At 39.8% G+C, this 22,364-nt stretch overlaps 1 protein-coding gene across 1 annotated transcript in view; it reads left to right on the top strand.

Moving 5' to 3' along the window:
* Nucleotides 1-21,847, top strand: part of SLC2A13 (solute carrier family 2 member 13) — a 381,960-nt gene extending 360,113 nt beyond the window's left edge. The window contains exons 8-10 of the mRNA XM_007090808.3: nucleotides 14,013-14,134; nucleotides 14,248-14,400; nucleotides 20,512-21,847. Of these exons, the coding sequence (XP_007090870.2) occupies nucleotides 14,013-14,134; nucleotides 14,248-14,400; nucleotides 20,512-20,738 (502 nt within the window). The 3' untranslated portion in view covers nucleotides 20,739-21,847. The remainder of the gene's footprint in view (nucleotides 1-14,012; nucleotides 14,135-14,247; nucleotides 14,401-20,511) is intronic.
* The last annotated feature ends 517 nt before the right edge of the window (nucleotides 21,848-22,364 follow it).

Below are 22,364 nucleotides of genomic sequence, written 5' to 3'. Positions count from 1 at the left end.
AGCAGAGCCCCCGAGTCTGGCTGGCAAAAGCAGAGGGGCCGGATGGACTGTGTTCCGACAGCAAGCGCGACTTAGCATCTGGGAGGTCATAAGTTAACAGCTCTGCTCAGAAAGCGGGAAGGCTGGAGGACCAAGGGAGGAAGAGCTGCTGAGCCCCGGGCGGCAGAGCTCAGCTTGGCGGGGAACAAAGGCGCTCGCCAGCGCCATCTCCCCCGCCCATCCCCCCAGCCAAAATCCCAAAGGGAACCAGTTCCTGCCAGGGAACTTGCTCGCTCCGCGCAAACACCCAACTCTGTGCTTCTGCAGAACCAAACCTCCGGCAGCGGATCTGACTCCCTCCCGCTGCCACAGGGCCCCTCCTGAAGTGGATCACCTAAGGAGAAGCAAGCTAAGCCTGCCCCTCCTGCCCCCGTGCACCTTGCCTACCCACCCCAGCTAATACGCCAGATCCCAGCACCACAAGCCTCGCATAGTGTGCAAGTAGCCCAGACGGGTCATGCCACCCCACCCCACAGTTTATCCTGCCCCTAGGAGAGGGGAAGAGAAGGCACACACCAGTCTGACTGTGGCCCCAGCGGTGGGCTGGGGGCAGACATCAGGTTGGACTGCGGCCCCGCCCACCAAATCCAGTTATACACCACAGCACAGGGGGAGTGCCCTGCAGGTCCTCACCACTCCAGGGACTATCCAAAATGACCAAACGGAAGAATTCCCCTCAGAAGAATCTCCAGAAAATAACAACAGCTAATGAACTGATCAAAAAGGATTTAAATAATATAACAGAAAGTGAATTTAGAATAATAGTCATAAAATTAATCGCTGGGCTTGAAAACAGTATAGAGGACAGCAGAGAATCTCTTGCTACAGAGATCAAGGGACTAAGGAACAGTCACGAGGAGCTGAAAAGCGCTTTAAACGAAATGCAAAACAAAATGGAAACGACGACGGCTCGGATTAAAGAGGCAAAGGAGAGAATAGGTGAACTAGAAGATAAAGTTATGGAAAAAGAGGAAGCTGAGAAAAAGAGAGATAAAAAAATCCAGGAGTATGAGGGGAAAATTAGAGAACTAAGTGATACACTAAAAAGAAATAATATACGCATAATTGGTATCCCAGAGGAGGAAGAGAGAGGGAAAGGTGCTGAAGGGGTACTTGAAGAAATTATAGCTGAGAACTTCCCTGAACTGGGGAAGGAAAAAGGCATTGAAATCCAAGAGGCACAGAGAACTCCCTTCAGACGTAACTTGAATCGATCTTCTGCACGACATATCATAGTGAAACTGGCAAAATACAAGGATAAAGAGAAAATTCTGAAAGCAGCAAGGGATAAACGTGCCCTCACATATAAAGGGAGACCTATAAGACTCGTGACTGATCTCTCTTGTGAAACTTGGCAGGCCAGAAAGGCTTCACACGAGATCTTCAGTGTGCTAAACAGACAAAATATGCAGCCGAGAATCCTTTATCCAGCAAGTCTGTCATTTAGAATAGAAGGAGAGATAAAGGTCTTCCCAAACAAACAAAAACTGAAGGAATTTGTCACCACGAAACCAGCCCTACAAGAGATCCTAAGGGGGACCCTGTGAGACAAAGTACCAGAGACATCACTACAAGCATAAATCATACAGACATCACAATGACTCTAAACCCGTATCTTTCCATAATAACACTGAATGTAAATGGATTAAATGCGCCAACCAAAAGACATAGGCTATCAGAATGGATAAAAAAACAAGACCCATCTATTTGCTGTCTACAAGAGACTCATTTTAGATCTGAGGACACCTTTAGATTGAGAGTGAGGGGATGGAGAACTATTTATCATGCTACTGGAAGCCAAAAGAAAGCTGGAGTAGCCATACTTATATCAGACAAACTAGACTTTAAATTAAAGGCTGTAACAAGAGATGAAGAAGGACATTATATAATAATTACAGGGTCTATCCATCAGGAAGAGCTAACAATTATAAACGTCTATGCGCCGAATACCGGAGCCCCCAGATATATAAAACAATTACTCATAAACATAAGCAACCTTATTGATAAGAATGTGGTAATTGCAGGGCACTTTAACACTCCACTTACAGAAATGGATAGATCATCTAGACACATGGTCAATAAAGAAACAAGGGCCCTGAATGATGCATTGGATCAGATGGACTTGACAGATATATTTAGAACTCTGCATCCCAAAGCAACAGAATGTACTTTCTTCTCGAGTGCACATGGAACATTCTCCAAGATAGATCAAATACTGGGTCACAAAACAGCCCTTCGTAAGTTTACAAGAATTGAAATTATGCCATGCATACTTTCAGACCACAATGCTATGAAGCTTGAAATCAACCACAGGAAAAAGTCTGGAAAACCTCCAAAAGCATGGAGGTTAAAGAACACCCTACTAAAGAATGAGTGGGTCAACCAGGCAATTAGAGAAGAAATTAAAAAATATATGGAAACAAACGAAAATGAAAATACAACAATCCAGACGCTTTGGGATGCAGCGAAGGCAGTCCTGAGAGGAAAATACATTGCAATCCAGGCCTATCTCAAGAAACAAGAAAAATCCCAAATACAAAATCTAACAGCACACCTAAAGGAAATAGAAGCAGAACAGCAAAGGAGCCTAAACCCAGCAGAAGAAGAGAAATAATAAAAATCAGAGCAGAAATAAATATAGAATCTAAAAAAATGGTAGAGCAGATCAACGAAACCAAGAGTTGGTTTTTTGAAAAAATAAACAAAATTGACAAACCTCTAGCCAGGCTTCTCAAAAAGAAAAGGGAGATGACCCAAATAGATAAAATCATAAATGAAAATGGAATGATTACAACCAATCCCTCAGAGATACAAGCAATTATCAGGGAATACTATGAAAAATTATATGCCAACAAATTGGACAACCTGGAAGAAATGGACAAATTCCTAAACACCCACACTCTTCCAAAACTCAATCAGGAGGAAATAGAAAGCTTGAACAGACCCATAACCAGCGAAGAAATTGAATCGGTTATCAAAAATCTCCCAACAAATAAGAGTCCAGGACCAGATGGCTTCCCAGGGGAGTTCTCCCAGACGTTTAAAAACTTTTTTTCTCCTAAAAAAAGAGAACTACAGGCCAATATCCCTGATGAATATGGATGCAACAATTCTCAATAAGATACTAGCAAATCGAATTCAACAGCATATAAAAAGAATTATTCACCATGATCAAGTGGGATTCATTCCTGGGATGCAGGGCTGGTTCAACATTCGCAAATCAATCAACGTGATACATCACATTAATAAAAGAAAAGATAAGAACCATATGATCCTGTCAATCGATGCAGAAAAGGCCTTTGACAAAATCCAGCACCCTTTCTTAATAAAAACCCTCGAGAGAGTCGGGATAGAAGGAACATAGTTAAACATCATCAAAGCCATTTATGAAAAGCCCACAGCTAACATCATCCTCAATGGGGAAAAACTGAGAGCTTTTTCCCTGAGATCAAGAACACGACAGGGATGCCCACTCTCACCGCTGTTGTTTAACATAGAGTTGGAAGTTCTAGCATCAGCAATCAGACAACAAAAGGAAATCAAAGGCATCAAAATTGGCAAAGATGAAGTCAAGCTTTCGCTTTTTGCAGATGACATGATATTATACATGGAAAATCTGATAGACTCCACCAAAAGTCTGCTAGAACTGATACATGAATTCAGCAAAGTTGCAGGATACAAAATCAATGTACAGAAATCAGTTGCATTCTTATACACTAACAATGAAGCAACAGAAAGACAAATAAAGACTCTGATCCCATTCACAATTGCACCAAGGAGCATAAAATACCTAGGAATAAATCTAACCAAAGATGTAAAAGATCTGTATGCTGAAAGCTATAGAAAGCTTATGAAGGAAATTGAAGAAGATATAAAGAAATGGAAAGACATTCCCTGCTCATGGATTGGAAGAATAAATATTGTCAAAATGTCAATACTACCCAAAGCTATCTACACATTCAATGCAATCCCAATCAAAATTGCACCAGCATTCTTCTCGAAGCTAGAACAAGCAATCCTAAAATTCATATGGAACCACAAAAGGCCCCGAATAGCCAAAGTAATTTTGAAGAAGAAGACCAAAGCAGGAGGCATCACAATCCCAGACTTTAGCCTCTACTACAAAGCTGTCGTCATCAAGACAGCATGGTATTGGCATAAAAACAGACACATAGACCAATGGAATAGAATAGAAACCCCAGAACTAGACCCACAAAAGTATGGCCAACTCATCTTTGACAAAGCAGGAAAGAACATCCAGTGGAAAAAAGACAGTCTCTTTAACAAATGGTGCTGGGAGAACTGGACAGCAACATGCAGAAGGTTGAAACTAGACCACTTTCTCACACCATTCACAAAAATAAACTCAAAATGGATGAAGGACCTGAATGTGAGACAGGAAACCATCAAAACCCTAGAAGAGAAAGCAGGAAAAGACCTCTCTGACCTCAGCCGTAGCAATCTCTTACTCGACACATCCCCAAAGGCAAGGGAATTAAAAGCAAAAGTGAATTACTGGGACCTTATGAAGATAAAAGGCTTCTGCACAGCAAAGGAAACAACCAACAAAACTAAAAGGCAACCAACGGAATGGGAGAAGATATTTGCAAATGACATATCGGACAAAGGGCTAGTATCTAAAATCTATAAAGAGCTCACCAAACTCCACACCCGAAAAACAAATAACCCAGTGAAGAAATGGGCAGAAAACATGACTAGACACTTCTCTAAAGAAGACATCCGGATGGCCAACAGGCACATGAAAAGATGTTCAATGTCGCTCCTTATCAGGGAAATACAAATCAAAACCACACTCAGATATCACCTCACGCCAGTCAGAGTGGCCAAAATGAAGAAATCAGGAGACTATAGATGCTGGAGAGGATGTGGAGAAACGGGAACCCTCTTGCACTGTTGGTGGGAATGCAAATTGGTGCAGCCGCTCTGGAAAGCAGTGTGGAGGTTCCTCAGAAAATTAAAACTAGACCTACCCTATGACCCAGCAATAGCACTGCTAGGAATTTACCCAAGGGATACAGGAGTACTGATGCATAGGGGCACTTGTACCCCAATGTTTATAGCAGCACTCTCAACAATAGCCAAATTATGGAAAGAGCCTAAATGTCCATCAACTGATGAATGGATAAAGAAATTGTGGTTTATATACACAATGGAATACTACGTGGCAATGAGAAAGAATGAAATATGGCCTTTTGTAGCAACGTGGATGGAACTGGAGAGTGTGATGCTAAGTGAAATAAGCCATACAAAGAAAGACAGATACCATATGGTTTCACTCTTATGTGGATCCTGAGAAACGTAACAGAAACCCATGGGGGAGGGGAAGGAAAAAAAAAAAAAGAGGTTACAGTGGGAGAGAGCCAAAGCATAAGAGACTCTTAAAAACTAAGAACAAACTGAGGGTTGATGGGGGGTGGGAGGGAGGGGAGGGTGGGTGATGGGTATTGAGGAGGGCACCTTTTGGGAGGAGCACTGGGTGTTGTATGGAAACCAATTTGACAATAAATTTTGTATATTGAAAAAAAAAAAAGAAAAGGAATGATGAAGTATTTTCTTATGAAGTAAAAAAGTGGGAAATTTTTCTTACACAGAAATGGGGTTGAAACTTGACCGCTAATGTAGACTCTCCCCATGGTGGAGTTCAGGGCTCTTCTGACCTGGCAGGTTCTCTACATCGGCAACAGAACTTCAGGGCACAAGTCTGGGAGGAACCAGAGAGCCAACAGAGGAACCACATCCACTTATTTCTGTTTTTGATTGTGCAGACATTCATTGTACTGTCCGTTTGCCAATTTGGTATCAAAATGAAAGTAACCTACGTTAGATCTAAGACTTAATCTTCAAACCCACCTTTGTAATTTAGCTCAGCTTACTTTTAATAGTTATTTTAATGCCTACATTATCCTCTACAGTCACGTTGTACCTTAATTGACTTAACTACCCTTCATTGCAAATATTTTTGTTGTTTCTAATTACTCATCTGTGTTAAGCTCCTGGTAAATAAAAGTATAGTGAAGTATCTTTCAGCAGGTATTTCCATTTAGAAAATTTCCTAAGAATATTTCATTCCAGATTTCATTCCAAAAGGAAATTATATCAATTTAAATTCTTACTAGAATTAGAGACTACACCAATGTCACTGCATCTGTATGACTTTAAATATTATTTTCATTTGGTAACACTCTTATTCTGTCCATCTGTTTCCCATACTTAGGGTATATAAGTTAGCCAACATACTGGTAAATGGCCTAGATGCCATGTTTTATATACAAATAAAACTTTACTCATTCATTTAAAAAGAGACTTTGAGCTCCAAATATCTAATGCTATTGAAATTTGCCCATATCTGTGATTCATCTCAAAAAGTTTAAAGGTTTTCTTTTCATCAGAAAATAACAAAAGATAATCGATTATTTTTTTCAACTTGCCTTTATGTGACAGTCCTCTGCAGGAAAATTGTGAAACAAAAACAGGAAAAATAAAAGGCTAGACAATGGAAAATCATGTAAGGCCAAGATCTTCAACCTGGTCTACATATTGCAAGCTAGGGAACCATACTTTTCTAAAATTACTCAACTATACGTGTGTTAGAATTTAAAGGCTGTGTTGCCACCCTTAACAGAAGTTTATTTCATATTGGATTATTATGTAGGAATTATGCTAGTACACAAAAATCAAAGTGAAAAGTAATGAGTCAAGTTTTTAACAGTAAGTTTTCATGTTGCTTTGGTGGGATGCCTGAAAGTTAAAATTTCTCACGGATTGGGTTGCTTGTAAATTGACATCCTCCTGGCCCTCTGAGTGATTGGCATTGTGTTTATTTCTTCTCAGACAAGAGCGAAGGGGAGATACTCCATCCTTTTCTAGGTACCCTTCTACCACCATGCTCAGACTATCCCTGTAGAACCAGATTATAAATTCCTATAAAACTATTAATGTTAACTCTCAGGGTTGTCCACTTTGTTTTGAGATGATAGCTTAATGATGTTCTTCAAAGAAATCACAGACCTACATCAGGAACTGGAGACGGCATCATGCTTCTTCACTCCCACTGCTCAGTAGTGAACCAGCAAGGAAAGCATGTGTGATAAACCCTGTAGAAGAATGGTAGATGTGTCAAGGCAAACCACAGTGAGCTTTTGCTTCTCTTCTCCAAAATCCTACATCTTTTAGTAAAATCTGGGAAGGAGACAAAGTTCTCTAGGTTTCTCAGTGATTAGGATTGGGTAAAAAGATTTGAAGTTTTGCGATTCAAATACAGGTTTGTATTTTCTCGCACCCCCCCATGTGTGAACATGAAGCAGTTCGTTTCATCACAGTGAATAAAGGAGCAATACAGAAAGAGTGTGCTGTAGAGAAAGCATGGAGTGAGTTGCTTATGGTTAACTGTGGCAAAGCAGTTGCACCACTTAGTTCCTTTGGTTATTTCTTTGGATATCTGATGGAGAGGCAACATACACACACCAAACAGGCAGAAGTAGCTCTATACATCTGAACTGGTTTTAGAGTGGGTGTCGAGTAGGCAAGGGAGAATTGTTCTACCTTCCAAGAGAGGTGTTCATTTCTAGATGCGTCATTAAAGGAAGCACTGTGGGTCCCATGGCTGGAACAGCGAACCCATCGTTTATGCAGTCTATGTATCAGGTGTCAGTCTAGTCATGCTCTTGGTACCAGTTAGTTCTCAGAGTCTGGCAAAGTCAGACCTGTTTCACCTGCTCACAGGATTCTGCTGCTCTGTCCACTGCAGTGGCCTCTGCGCAGCTCCTGTTACTGTAGTCCATTTCCTGGTTTTGCTGTAGAATGTGGTGAGGTGTCCCATCAGAGTGCATGACTCTTTCTAATCCCAACCCACACACTGATGTCAAAGTATTTTTTGTTCTTTCTCTGGAGCGTTATGTTCTTCCACCGGCACTTGCTCAGCCAGGAAAACATGAGGGTATTTTGCAATAGCATTTGGAATATACATTTTTATCTTTTAGTTGGGATTTCTAGTGTTTGTATTTTAAAGGTCAGATGATGTCACAGTCTTAGTCATTAGCTGTCTACGTATCTGAGTGTGTAACTGCCAAGTCAGAGCCTGCAGTGGTTTCCTAAAATCAGCACCAGGATTACAGGGAGTCACTCGCCTTTTTACGCACATACACATGCACGGCCAAATGGTGAAAAGCTACATCAGACCTTGCACAGAGCCCACGCTGAATTTGCTACTGCCCATTGTTCCAGAAAAACAGATCATGCAAATAACTTTGATAATAATGGATGAAATAGTGAATAGAATTTTTCAGTGATTTTTTAGTGATTTGAGTATTTGTAAGCATTTCCCTCCCCGGCAACCTGCATGCTTATCTTTTCTCCTTTCCTCTCTCTCCTCATCCCCTCTCTTATTTTCTCATTTTAAGATCTTCAGAACTCAAAAGACTATTGGTGGGAAATGAAGGTGAAGGATTATTGATCAGGAGATCTCTGCTGCTGTTTTCTACTCACAGTTTAGTGCAAAGGCTTCGTTTATGTCCGTAGAGAATACTAATATGAACTAGAGGTTGGGATTTAAGAAAACAGGGGTGGGGGGTACAAAACTGGCTATTCTTTTGGCAAACACTTAAATCACTTTCTTTGTGCCACACAGTTATCAACTGTGTGTAATCTTCATAACGAGTTTCTTAGGGACTTTTATTTTACAGATTAGAAAACTGAGGTACAAAGAGGCTAAGCAACTTGCCCAAGGTTATACACCTGGTAAGTAACAGAACTGAGGTACAAAACCATGCGGCCTGACTCTAGACCCTGTGCCCTTAACCTTTGCGCTGCGCTGCCTCGGAGGAGAGTCCAGGACAGTAAAAAAGAGAGGCTCTTCAGATAGGACAACATAGAGCCCTTCTGTGATAATGACGTAAATGAGGAAAATGAAAATGCATTGAGAAGAAAGAATTTCAGACAGGTGAATGGGTGGCATCTGTACCTGCAAGAGAGGGAGAGACTTCAGCGAAGCAGCACAGTCCTTACACACTTAGTCACATGTGTCCTGTCACTTTTGGCACATTCTGTTAGAAAGAAGTCACAGGTCACTCCCACACTGAGAGAGGACTTGAGGAGTGCATGAACATCAGGAAACAGATCATGGGGAGGCCACTCTAGAGTCTGCTGTAGAGATGCATGCAGGTGAGGAGACACACACTCAGAGTCTGAATTAGGGTGGTCTTGATGCAAATAGAAAAGAAGAGTCAGATTCAAGAAACCATGTCTAGGAGTATAATCGTGAATTCTTACCCATACCACGTGAAGGTCTTTGCATCCATTATCTCATGTAAGCCTCAAAATAACTATTTGAGGTGGCTGTCAGGAGAATCCTTATTTCACAGATGAGGACACAGGCTTTTAAAAGTTAAGTTCCTAGCTCACATACATCCCAGCTTCAAATCTGGGTGTCCCAACTTAGGTTTGAACATAGGATGCCAGTCTCAGAGCTCATAGTCTTCGCCACTCTTCTTTACTTGGACTTCACAGTATAGAGGATTTAAAGAGAGATGGGAAAGAAAACATTGAAGATTAACTGCAAGAGTTTAACCCATTTCAACTCAAAGGATGGTGGTATTATCGAAAACAGGCATGTCATGAGAGGCACTGGCATACACTGCCTGCCACGCAGTGTGCTAAGCCCTCAGTATGCATCATCACATTGAATGTTCCAACAGCCTGCAAGAATAGTGGATATTCAGCAGATACCCAGATTCCATTAGTGGAGACAAAAGTTAGTGCTAGAATAACCTATCAGGGAGCATCATATGGAGATCATAAATCTCTAAGATGACAGGGTGTGAGGGTGATCTGGCAGTGACATCTGTCACCCCATTGGTCACCAGGGATGATTTGGCTGATCTGGCTGGCTAGGCCGGTATCCCCTTCCTCCCTCACTGCTCTGTGTGCACCCCTCCTATAGTCGTGCAATCAAAGAGGGTGACCTTTCCGGATAGAGGAGGGCTGTTCTTCCATCAAGGGTATATGGGAATTGCGCACCTGTTAGAAACTCTGAACAACCTGTCAAGGTCCATTCATAGGAGAATGTAGGGTAGTCAAGATTCCAAGACTCCACACACATCCAAATGAGGCACTGCATGTGACAATCTGCATTTCTTTTAAAAAATAATTAAAATAAAATTAGATGTTTAAGAGAGAAAGGACAGGCCCCACAAGAGAACCTTAGAAAACACCTATATTTAGCGGTTGAGGGAGGGAGATACAGTTAAAAAAGCAATGAAGACCTATACATCAGAGAGATAAGATGGAGAGATGGAGATATAACTGTAAAAGCAAAGGGGAAGGAGAAGAAAAAGGGTTGTCAGCAAATACCACCAGAGAGTAATCAAAGAACCTCATAATCAAGGCAGGATAAAGGAATTTGGAGGTTAGGACGGAGGGAGGGACTGACTGAGGGTCAGACTTTTGGGTGAGCAGATTCAGGAAAACAGAGCCTAGCAGGAGTCCGCTGGCATAGATGTGGATGGGTGAGCTGGGCTGTGAAGATAAGAGTGGGGAGTGAGGATGTAGAATTCACCAGTATAAACTTCTCTATAAAGGCAGATGAACTAGTAGTAGTAATATGAGAGGGTTTGAACAACTGAGTAGCAGTGATCTTGTGTGTTGTAAATAGAAGGGAAGGTTCAAGTCAGAAGAAACAAAATGGTGGAAAGAGACAGACTGCTGATGGAATGTGACCCCAGAGGAGACAGAAGGCAAAGAAGAAGAAGGTGCAGGTCCTTAGAAAAGGGAAGAGGCATGTTACCAATGGAGGTGGGAAAAGAACTGAAAGAAACTGAAAGAAAATATAGAAAAACAGAGGTTCAGTAGGTTCAGTTTTCTTCTTAAAGAAGGACCCAAATTCATAGTGGGAAAGCAGAGGAAAAAATGTCAGTACTAGAAGATAGTACTAAATATTTTAATTAATGGAAGCAACAGTTGACCAAAGTTTATTGAATGTCTACTCTGAAGCAGAGAATTCAGTAGAGAAGACTTTAAAAGATGTTTATTTTTGAGACAGAGAGGGAGAGACAGAGGGTGAGCAGGGGATGGGCAAAAGGAGAGGGAGACACAGAAACCAAAGCAGGCTCCAGGCTCTGAGCTGCCAGCACAGAGCCCGATACAGGGCTCAAACCCACAAACCATGAGATCATGACCTGAGCTGAAGTCCAGTGCTTAACCGACTGAGCCACCCAGGCGTCCCTAGCATGAACTTTTAATAGAACAAAGCAGCATGGTTCCATAATTTTCCCCAGTGGTTTTTTTTTTTTTTAATTTTTTTTTTTACCATTTTTATTTATTTTTGAGACAGAGACAGAGCATAAACGGGGGAGGGGCAGAGAGAGAGGGAGACACAGAATCGGAAGCAGGCTCCAGGCTCTGAGCCATCAGCCCAGAGCCCGACGCGGGGCTCGAACTCACGGACTGCGAGATCGTGACCTGAGCTGAAGTCGGACACTTAACCGACTGAGCCACCCAGGTGCCCCTGCCCAGTGGTTATTGAAGGCAGTTAAATTCCCACTGCACAGGGCTGGAAACTGAAATAGAATAGCAGGTAAGCATGGATAAAAGAAAGATGGATTCTAGAGGCCAACAAAGAGTATTGGCATGGTCTATATCCACCCAGTGATGAAAGTAAGTGAATACTAAGAAGAGTTTAAAATCTAAATATTTTTTGGGGGGTGTGGAGGAAATTACAGGAAATGAGGAAACAAAATGCTTGTTATCAGAAAAGGAATGCTCTGAGACCTTGAAGTAAAATAGTTCCAAATCAAGCAAACTACGGAGTGCTCTCTCTGCAGTTTCAGAAGCTAAAGAACTATGAAGCCAAAAGTATGGGCCAGAAGTAAAAATAAATGCTTGTGGCAGAGGATGTGAGGAGGTGGAGAATATGACTGACCAGGCACCCAAATCATGAAGACAAGGTGGAGGGTTATGACAGAGGTCAGGGTTATGACAGCAAGGACAGGGCTTAGATGTTAAGGTTCAAACACAGAGGTTGATAGAGGTGGAATACTAGTCTAAAAATGACAATGGAAGCAAGAATGTTTTTGAGACTGGTTATGTCTTTTTGGGAAATTCCAGTTTTAATTAAGTTGAACTTACAACTCTTTACCTTGGGAGTCAGTCTAAGACCAGCGGAGACTTTGCTTCACAATAGAACTAGGAGGCAAAGTCATCAGGGAGTGACAGAGACATAAGTAAGGGCACCTAGCAGGAAGGGAAAGTGTTAGTTGGAATCAGATGTAAGCATTGTTCTCTGCTCACATCTATGCTATCACTTCTTTACAAATGACCCTTCTGATCCTTAAAATTACCTGTAAGGCATTATCCCCATTTTATAAAAAAAAAAAAAAAAAAGAATCTGGTTGGCTCAGTCGGTGTGACTCTTGATCCTGACTCAGGTCCCGATCTCATGGTCGTGGGATCAAGCCCCATGTTGGGCTTTTTTTCCCTGGCAGCATGGAACCTGCTTGGGATTCTCTCTCCCTCTCTCCCCTCCCCCACTCACACTTGTTTGGTTTTTTTGTTTGTTTCTTTTTCTCCCTCTCTTTCTTTTTTTTAAAAAATATCTGGTTTCAAGATTTGAGTCTTGTCCTGACTACAAATTCTAAGGTCTTTCTACCACAACTTACTGACACTCAGTAGTCTTAAAGTGTTACTGCGGCTTTCAAGAACTAACTAGAAATCATGTCTGACTTGTATGAAGTGGGTATAAAATACAATGTGTTTTTTAATTGAGGTATATTTGACCTATAACTTATTAGTTTCAGGTGTACAACATGATTTAGTATTAAACATCCGTCACCTTATATTATTTGCAAATGTCTGTTGTCATGAGAACATTTAAGACCTACTCTCTTAGCTTTCAGTCATGTGGTACAGTATTAACTATAGTCACCATGCTGTATATTATATCTGATGACTTATTTTGTAACTGTAGATTTGTACCTTTTAACCCATTTCAACACCCCAAACTCTGTGCCCCTACAAGCACAGATCTGTTCTCTGTACCTATGAGCTCAGGTTTTTTTTTGTTTTGATCGTACATATCAGATCATATGGTATTCGTCTTTCTCTGACTTATTTCGTTTAGCATAATGCCCTCAAGGTCCATTTTTGTGATTACAAATGGCAAAAATCCCTTCTGTTTTAATGCTGAATCATATTCCTCTATGTATGTGTGGTGTGTTTGCACACACCACGTTTCTGTCTCCATTCATCCATCAGTGGGCACTTAGGTTGCTTTCATGTCCTGACTGTTGTAAACGATGCCACAGTGACATGCAGGCACATGTGTTTTTTCAAGTTAGTGTTTTTGTTTTCTTCAGATAAATACACAGAAGTTGGATTGTCAAATCATATGGTAGCTTTAATTTTTTGAGGACCCTCCATCCCGTTGTGGAAAGTGGCTTCACCAGTTGACATTCCACCAATAGTGCACAAATGTTTTCTCTTTTCTCCACATCCCCACCAGCACTTGTTATTTCTTATCGTTTTGATGGTAGCCATTCTGACAAGGGAGAGGTGATGCCTCATTTTGGTTTCAACTTCCTTGATTATGGATTTGTAGTTCCCTGATGATTAGTGATGTTGAACACCTTTTCATATACCTGTCGGCCAACTATGTATCTCTTTTAGGAAAATGTCTCTTTAGATCCTCTGACCATTTTTTAATTAGACAATTTTTTTTTTGCTGTTGAGCTGTACACACAGCTTTTTCTCTTGAATTATATTCAGATCTAAAATATTCTGTGTGAGCCTCACAGGTAATCCTGTATATTTAAATCTTAATTTGTTTTTCAAGAAAAACATCATGGACCCTTTTTCCTTAATGACATTAAGGAACTTCCAAAACATTCAAGATGAGCACATTGAATTTCTGCAACTATACCCTAAAACATTAAGTTAATACTTAATATTTCATTATTTTTCAGGTGTGAGAATGAAACCAAATTCAAAACGGAAGAAGTATTTTGGGCTTACAATTTCTGCCCTACGCCATACTCCTGGACTGCACTTCTGGGCCTTATTTTATATCTTGTTTTCTTCGCACCTGGTAAACAAAGGCTTTGTGTTTCTGTGTTAAAGTTATCTCTTTTTAAAGGAGACAAACTACTGTTTTTCAAATTTCTTATAAACTACTTTACCGAAAATGTTAATTTTTCTCAGGAATGGGACCAATGCCTTGGACGGTGAATTCCGAAATATATCCCCTTTGGGCAAGGAGTACAGGAAATGCATGTTCATCTGGAATAAATTGGATGTTCAACGTTTTGGTTTCACTGACATTTTTACACACAGCAGAGTACCTCACATATTATGGTAAGAGAATATTTTTTCCATCTATAGTTTCATTTTTATTTTTCCTATTCTTTTTATATGTACTATCATTTGGGTTTAAAAAAGTAGATGGTTATATTTTTGCTATACTCAGTATGTCTACGTGGCTTTCTCATTCCCCAAAGGCCTTGGAAATGAACCTAGGGAAAGAGAAGAGTAATTCTTTACTAAGCAGCATGGCTGCTCATCCCTCAATGCTTTATAGCCCTCACCCCATACAACCCAAACATCTCCTAGCTATCGCCCCAGTTGGAAATCTTCACCGCAGGCTTTTATTTTAATGAAGAAACATAAATAACAGAAGATGGTAGAAATGATGCAGGCAGAGAATCTAAGGTAAATGTTGAAGATGTCTCATGATGGAGACAGTCATGTCCAGGTAGCTCCCCCAAAGGTCGTGCTGTGTTGTATGCCTTCCACTAGATTATCTATGCTGTTCAGGACACAGCATGGTAATTTCAGTGTCGGCCCCAACCAGCACTTACCACTACCAAAAGCATAAACCTGACAGAAGTGTTTATGTGAAAATGTGTGGACCATAACTCAAAACAATATTAGGACGTGGCTGAGTCAGGAAAAAAGCTTTGGGAAGCTACTTCAAGTCCATTTTTAGCTAAAGTGGAAAGATTTTCTCTTTAGCAAGAGAATTTTCTTCACTGTCTTTGAGCCAATAGTTTGTAATTGGATTCTTAATGATGGACGATCCCAAGATAGTCCCTGTAAGTCTCTGTATGTATATGGAGTGTCTGTTGCTTAGACCATTCTCTGGCCCCTTCCCCATCATCCACCCCACCCCATCCCATGCTCTGGGCATGTACATTGCTTTTTGCAAGAACAGACACACACACATCCCACAGTTGGACCATAAATCACTGGAGCTTAGGCCAGGACTTAGGCCTCGTTTGCCATTGTATTCCCAGTATCTTCCAGGGCCTCCTTTTCACTTGATAAGCCCTCAGAAGTGTTTGTCAAATTAATAAATACACAGATGAATTTTGAATGTGAGGAAACATACAAATCTATTCTTCCTGTCTCCTGAACATACTGTATTAGTATTAACTCCTATTATCTTTATAAAACTCTTGTCTCTCCCAGTGAACATTTAGAAATTTAGAAACATATTAAAAAAGGAAATGCATTGGCATTTTAAAATGGATATACATATTTCATATATTCAATTTTGTCCCATTGGCAATTAAAGTTTTTTACATAAATTCAGAAACTTATCTTTCTGACACTATAGGTATTTATACAATAAATATTTACCCATATTTGCTAGTTCTTGAGAATGCTTAATTTTTTTGTTTGCTTTAGGGAATTCTTAAAGACCTGAATATAGGCTAATATCCCAAGGAAGTATTTTTGTTTGTTTATTTTTGAGAGAGAGAGAGGGAAACAGAGGATCCGAAGTGGGCTCTGTGCTGACCACAGAGAGCCCAATGTGGGACTCAAGCTCATGAGCCCGCAAGATCATGACCTGAGCCAAAGTTGGTCACTTAGCCAACTGAACCACGCAGGGAGGCACCCCAAGGAAGTATTCTTTTTATTAAGTTGTAGACCAAATACTAAAAGTCTACATGGCAAGACTTTTGTTAGCAAAGCTCCTCCTTCAGTTTATGCAGCCTCAACAACAGGAGGCAACAGAAATAAAATTTAAGTAGGGCGTACATGGCCAGGCTTCTTTCAGAAATATTCAGTTAGAACCAATTGGCAGTTGCCAGAGGGGAAGGAGGGTGAGGGTTGGGCAAATATGGGTGAAGGGTGGTAGGAGGTACAGGCTTCCAGTTACACAATGAGTGAGCCATGGAGATGAAGAGTACATCACAGGGCACATGGTCAATGGTACTGTAATAGTGATACGTGGTGACAGATGGTAGCTACACGTGTGAGGATGGCATAATGTACATAGTTGTCAAATCAGTATGTTGTACACCGGAAGCTAATGTGAATTGTGTCAACTCTACTTCCATTTGAATATATACAGTTTATATTGTATTATATGTATATGGCTTATATATAATAAAATATATATACTGTTTGTATATCTAGTTAGAAGTTTTTGCTTTGCATTAAGCCAGGCTTCTAGTATGTCAACACACTGGTCCATTAGGTCTGCTGCTTGCTAAGTTTTTTCTCTGTGTTTGGACCTAAATTTTAATCTACATGTTACTGATTTATGTAAGACTCATGTTTCTATAGATGATTTAACAAACATACTCCATAACAATGTATTTCTCTTTAAATTTCCATGTCTTCTTTTATTGCCTCCTTTCTTATTTCATAAAACCTCAAATTTTGGTTTCTTCCTGAACTATACTGCTTAGACAAGTCTGCCTTGGCCCCCATTCAGTAATGTTTATTACTAAAAATTATCATTAAAGTGTCAGGACTATACCATTTTATGTATAGCACTTGTGACTACTAAATACTGAATCTACTAAATAGATCCCTTGAAAAGCACTTTATCAAAGTTCCTGTACTGAGGTACTGAAATTCAGTCAGACATGGTCTTTGATTCCTCATTCTGTATAATTCAATTAAATATTTGTTTAAATCTGAAACTTCATATAGGATTCTTAATAAGATTGATTTCCTTCAGAATAAAACTGAGGAATATCTGCACTTAACAATCCTGACAGACTCACTACAGATTTTTGGGGTTTTTTTCTACTTGCATTCCAAGGAGAAATAAGAAAATGAGTCACATAACTGACTTGGCCATTATTTGGAGGAGGCTACAGCCTTCCTGGCTGGCCCATGCCTCTGTGGCTTAACCGTAGGTCTCACCACTTGGGCAGTTTTGGTATTGCCTGCTTTAGATTCTTCAGATTCTATAAAAGGATCTTATATTTTATCTTTGTTTGTTTGTTTGTTTGTTTGTTTGTTTTTGAGAAAGAGAGAAACAGAGCATGGGGAGGGGAGGGGCAGAGATAGAGGGAGACTGAGGATCGGAAGCAGGCTGCAGGTTCTGAGCTGTCATCACAGAGCCCGGCGGGGGTCTCGAACGCACAAACCGTGAGAGCATGACCTGAGCCTAAGCCGGACGCTCAACCAACTAAGCCACCCAAGCGCCCCAAGGGTCTTTCATTTTAGAATTTCTTTGATGTTATTTGGATGGGGAATCTGGGTCACAAGCAAGAAACTATATGGCCTTTAAGAATCTTCCTATTCCATCTAATTGTTTTTAACCATAATGGTGGAACACTGACAGATTTGATTTATTTCTATTCATGCCACTGTTCCTAAATTGTGAAACATGATGAATGTTTCCTCAACATTATATTTTATAAAGCCAAACGTAGTTTGCTCTGTTAGAGATTCTGGAGTTTAGCAGCCTGATTTAGTCTAAAATGTTTTACCATCTGCACTTATTTTTCTGTATTGTCATCATGATTACCATCCTTTCTTTGTCCCTCTCTGCTAACGATTCCATTTCTCTTCCACCAAAAGTTTTACTTATCTGTAATCAAACACAGGACCTCGTCTGCTTTTTTTTTCCCTCCAAAACCCAGCATCATCCAAGAGCTAGCTCTTCAGCATCACCCTTTTCATGAAAACATTCCCAGTTTTTAAGTCCTACTAATCTTGTTCTATTCTATCTCTAATAGCAACCCTACTTCCATAGTGATTTAGATGCATTTGATAATGCTACCACTTTTTTTTTTGGCAGCTAACCTCCAGAATTCTAGTAGGCATGTAACATACATTTTTTTCTGTTCTTTGCAGTTTGGCAGGACAGCAGTTTTTTCCCCATTAGACAGATGAGGAAAGCAGGGTCAAGAGAATTTAAGAAACTGCCCCAGGAGTCTGCCTGCATCACTTTGTGACTTTCAGATCCACACTGTCTACAGAGCCACGGAACCTTCCTGTCACTGTAGCACTCAGCCATGCATCCCAGATGACCTAGTAGTATTTTCTGATTATTTACTAAGTATAAGACATAAAAAATACACATACGCTTGTATGAAATGTTTAACATGAATCAAACAAATGAAATAAAGGACGTCTGTATTTGTGTTTTTAAACAAAGAGCATTTCTCTTACACAAGTCCAGCTCCTTGACTTAATCTAGCAAACTATGCCATGATTTAGTCAACCCTTTCGTATTTTTTCTAAATCTTGTAATTTACCTCTTTTTCCCTGCAGTTCTCTCATGACTCCTCGTCCCACCAAGCAGATTCTTTCAGGTGGACAATTCAGCAGCATTTTTCCTCCAGTTTTCCTTGAACCTTCCCAAGAAATGTTTCTGTCTTTATTCCTGGAATGGTTACTTACGTCTTTTAAAAAGTAGTCTTCATAATGTCTTTCCCATTCTGTAATGATTCATCAGAAAGGGAAAATATTATTCAGTTCTTTAACTGCTTGCTATGCTATTTGGCTTACAGCTTGATTTTGAAATATGTCTTTGTCTAGTTTAGCCCTTTATTTCAGATCTGCTTGCAGTCAACAAGAGCACATTTATTTCTAGATGCTCCATTGTGTCAGGCACCATATTAAGCATTGGGAACCCAAATACAAACAAGCCATAGACTCAGCCCTTAAGGAGACCAGTTTTGACACTGAAACAGAAGAGCACATCTCCCTCTCAAGCATCTCATAACCATCTCTCCTATGCCTGCTCCTGATTGGGGTTGTAAAATTTATAGAATTATAAACTAAAATAGGAGCTGAGTGGAGCACCTAACCTAGATGGCTCAGTCGGTTGAGCATCTGACTTTGGCTCGGGTCATGATCTCAACAGTTTGTGAGTTCAAGCCCCACTGCTGTCCAGTGCAGAGATCCTCTGTCCCCCTCTCTCTGCCCCCCCCCCTTTTCTCTCTCAAAAATAAATAAATATATAAAATAGCTAAGAAACCATCTTTTTTTTTTTTTTACTTGATACGGAAACTGAGGCACAGAGAGGATGTTAAATGACTGGAAGTCACACAACAAGATTTAAACCTAGATTTTCCAACTCCCAATCTGATATCCTTTCTGCCATTTGTCACATTAGTTTATCATCTTCCATTACCAGGATGATCTCAATTGAACACCTTAAATTAGGCAGGAACTCCACTGTGATAAGGTTCTTATATTTAAATTGAGAATTATATAAGAAAGACCATCTTGGACATATGTAGAGAGTATACACAAGTCGCATAGGTCTCATCCATCTAGACTTGCTGTATTTACACTTAGAATTGTAACACAACCAGGTACTATTTAGGTCTTTGTGTTTTACTGCATTGGCATGCATAGTCTTAGGGGAAAGCAGAATTCTCTGATCTCATGGAACTTATATTCTAGTTGGGGAAAACAAAACAAATTAGTAAGCTTTATAGTATGTCAGATGGTGAGAAGTGCTATGGACCAAAACAAGTGGATCTTGGTGGTCTAAGAGAAGGAACAAGGGGACTAGGTAAGAGACCACTGCGATAGTGCAGATGAGAAGATTGCCTTTAGATCAGAGATACCAGTGGAATGGCGAGAAGTGGTCATATTTGGATTGTATTTTGAAGGTAGATCCAACAGAATTTCCTAACAGATTGGATGTTGGATGCGAGGGTAAGGAAACAGTCAAGGTTGACTTCTCAACTTTGGGCATGAGAGATTGGAAAGATAAGTTGCCATGTACTCCACTGAATCATGAACTCAGAAGTGGCATCATGTATGTGATTCTAGAAGTACAAGATAAATGAGAAAGAAATTGTTCCCTCAAAGTGCCTCCATTCTAGTAGACAAGACAGATGCAAATGCATGCACATAATACTTCTTGGTTGTTATGATGGTGGCTTCAGCAAAGTGCTGTAAAAGTACACAGGAGAGAGAACAGTGATCTCCAGCCAAGGAAGTGAAGAAAGACTTCAAAGCAGAAGTTACATCTGAACTCAGTTTATCATTCTTCTTGAGTTGGGCATTGTATAACTTGAGCTTAGAAAGGTAAATTGTATTATGTTCATAGAGCTAGAATAGTAAGAGTAAAGCAGGCCAGTGGTTATTTTTTGTCTCCATGTAAGACCAGTTATGTATGATTGACCAGAAGGAAAAATCAAAATCAAGTACACTTGCCAACCTAGGACTATTCATATACATACGTATTATTTTCCATTGCAGGAGCCTTCTTCCTCTATGCTGGATTCGCTGCTGTGGGACTCCTTTTCATCTATGGCTGTCTTCCTGAGACCAAAGGGAAAAAATTAGAGGAAATTGAATCACTCTTTGACAACAGGTTATGTACATGTGGCGCTTCAGATTCTGATGAAGGGAGATATATTGAATATATTCGGGTGAAGGGAAGTAACTATCATCTTTCTGACAACGATGCTTCTGATGTGGAGTAATTTTCAGCTGCTGAAATATTTAGGTATTTAAACAAACTTGGTGAACAAAAGCAGCAATTGGTGACCTCACTGCCCTGCTTTTAATCTGGTTCTTTCCACAGTCTAGTTTTGAATGACCTCATATTCTAGAATATTTGATTAGGAGGAAGATACAACCATGATGACATTTTTTTTTCACAAGCAGAAATGTGAAACGATATTTAGAGATTTTAAATTAATAATTATTGAACAAATGTATGTAATTCCTTCCTGAGATAGTCTAAAATGAATATTGTATCCAGTGACTTCAGTGGTATCCTTTTTTCCTAAGACCATATATAATTATTAGTGGCAATAGAGTCAGTGCTAAACTAGCTGAATCGTATATGTATGATATACTTATGAAGAAGGATTCTGGGATATGATCCAAGGATGTTTTCTGTCAAAACATGGCCTGTTGGCCCTAAATTTCCCTAAGGACAAGTAGCTTATCTGTGATCAACTATTAGAAAGTAAATTCCATTTAAGCTTTCAGCAGATTCAAAAGTGCCTCCACAGAGGCATGGTTGTCCTTATCTCCTTTAGATTCCACATTTTGGTCTCTCTCTCCAAGTCAGATCTTGAGAGCTCTTGAGAAACTGACTCTGCACAGGACCTTTGGAACATTATGAAAAGCAGGTCTTTAAGGGTTTATTTTCATACGTATTTTTTTGCATCAGTGATAAGTATACATTTGCACAGATAAGCTGGCAAGTTTTGATAAGTATATTTTATTGCTAGAAAGTAAGAAAGAAAAAATTTGTATGGACCCCTGATTGAGTTAGTCACTTAAGTATGCACCTATAAACGCAAAACAGTGCCGTGTCTTCAAGTATTTCAGGGTTTCTGTTCATGCCAAAATCACCTGATACTCACCACGCCTTCACTCATCGACTCTAGAGCCCTACTATTTGTGCCTTCATTTTTGTTCTAAATAGCTGCTAGCAGACTATTTTCCCCTTTTAATCAAATAATTTCTGAAACAAAAAAGAAAGGAAGAAAATCAGTGACAGAGAATGCTGCTGTTGTATTGATGTTTAAGTAAATAGTGGGACTTACGTTTTCCTTAACTTTTTATTAATTCTTCATAAGGGAATCATGACATTTCGTTACTTAATAGTACTTGTCTTTTTTTACTTTAAGAGCACAAATTTGTTTTTATTTTGCACACCCTTTTCTCATTTTCCCTGACAGTTTACCAAAAAAGAAAAGATACATAGATTTGTCTGTGGGTGTTTCCTTTTTCTCATACTTGGCTTGGATTTTTTTCCTTGTCTAAAAATTGAGATTTTCTATTGGAACAGATTGATGTTTCTAATATAGCATACATTTCTGCAGTGTCTTTGCAAAGTGTTCATTGGTTCTTATGCTCATTCATCAATGATCCCTATTTTTTGTTCTTAAGAACTTCACAGGATATACAAAATTACTTGCTAGTTCCAGTGAAAATATGAATGAATCTTAAGTTTGATGCATTTTAATATGGCTCTAAACATCTAATAAGGCACTCTTTGGACTGAAAAGATAGCTATCTCTAAATTCATTGTTTCTGCCAGTCTCCCAAAGGTGTTTTGCTCTTCGCTGGAAGTCTGGCTTATTCCTGTCACT

Source organism: Panthera tigris, chromosome B4 (assembly GCF_018350195.1).
Source record: "Panthera tigris isolate Pti1 chromosome B4, P.tigris_Pti1_mat1.1, whole genome shotgun sequence".
Lineage (NCBI taxonomy): Eukaryota > Metazoa > Chordata > Mammalia > Carnivora > Felidae > Panthera > Panthera tigris.
The sequence above is the reverse complement of the archived record's forward strand: the minus strand, read 5'-3'. Positions and strand labels throughout refer to the sequence as shown.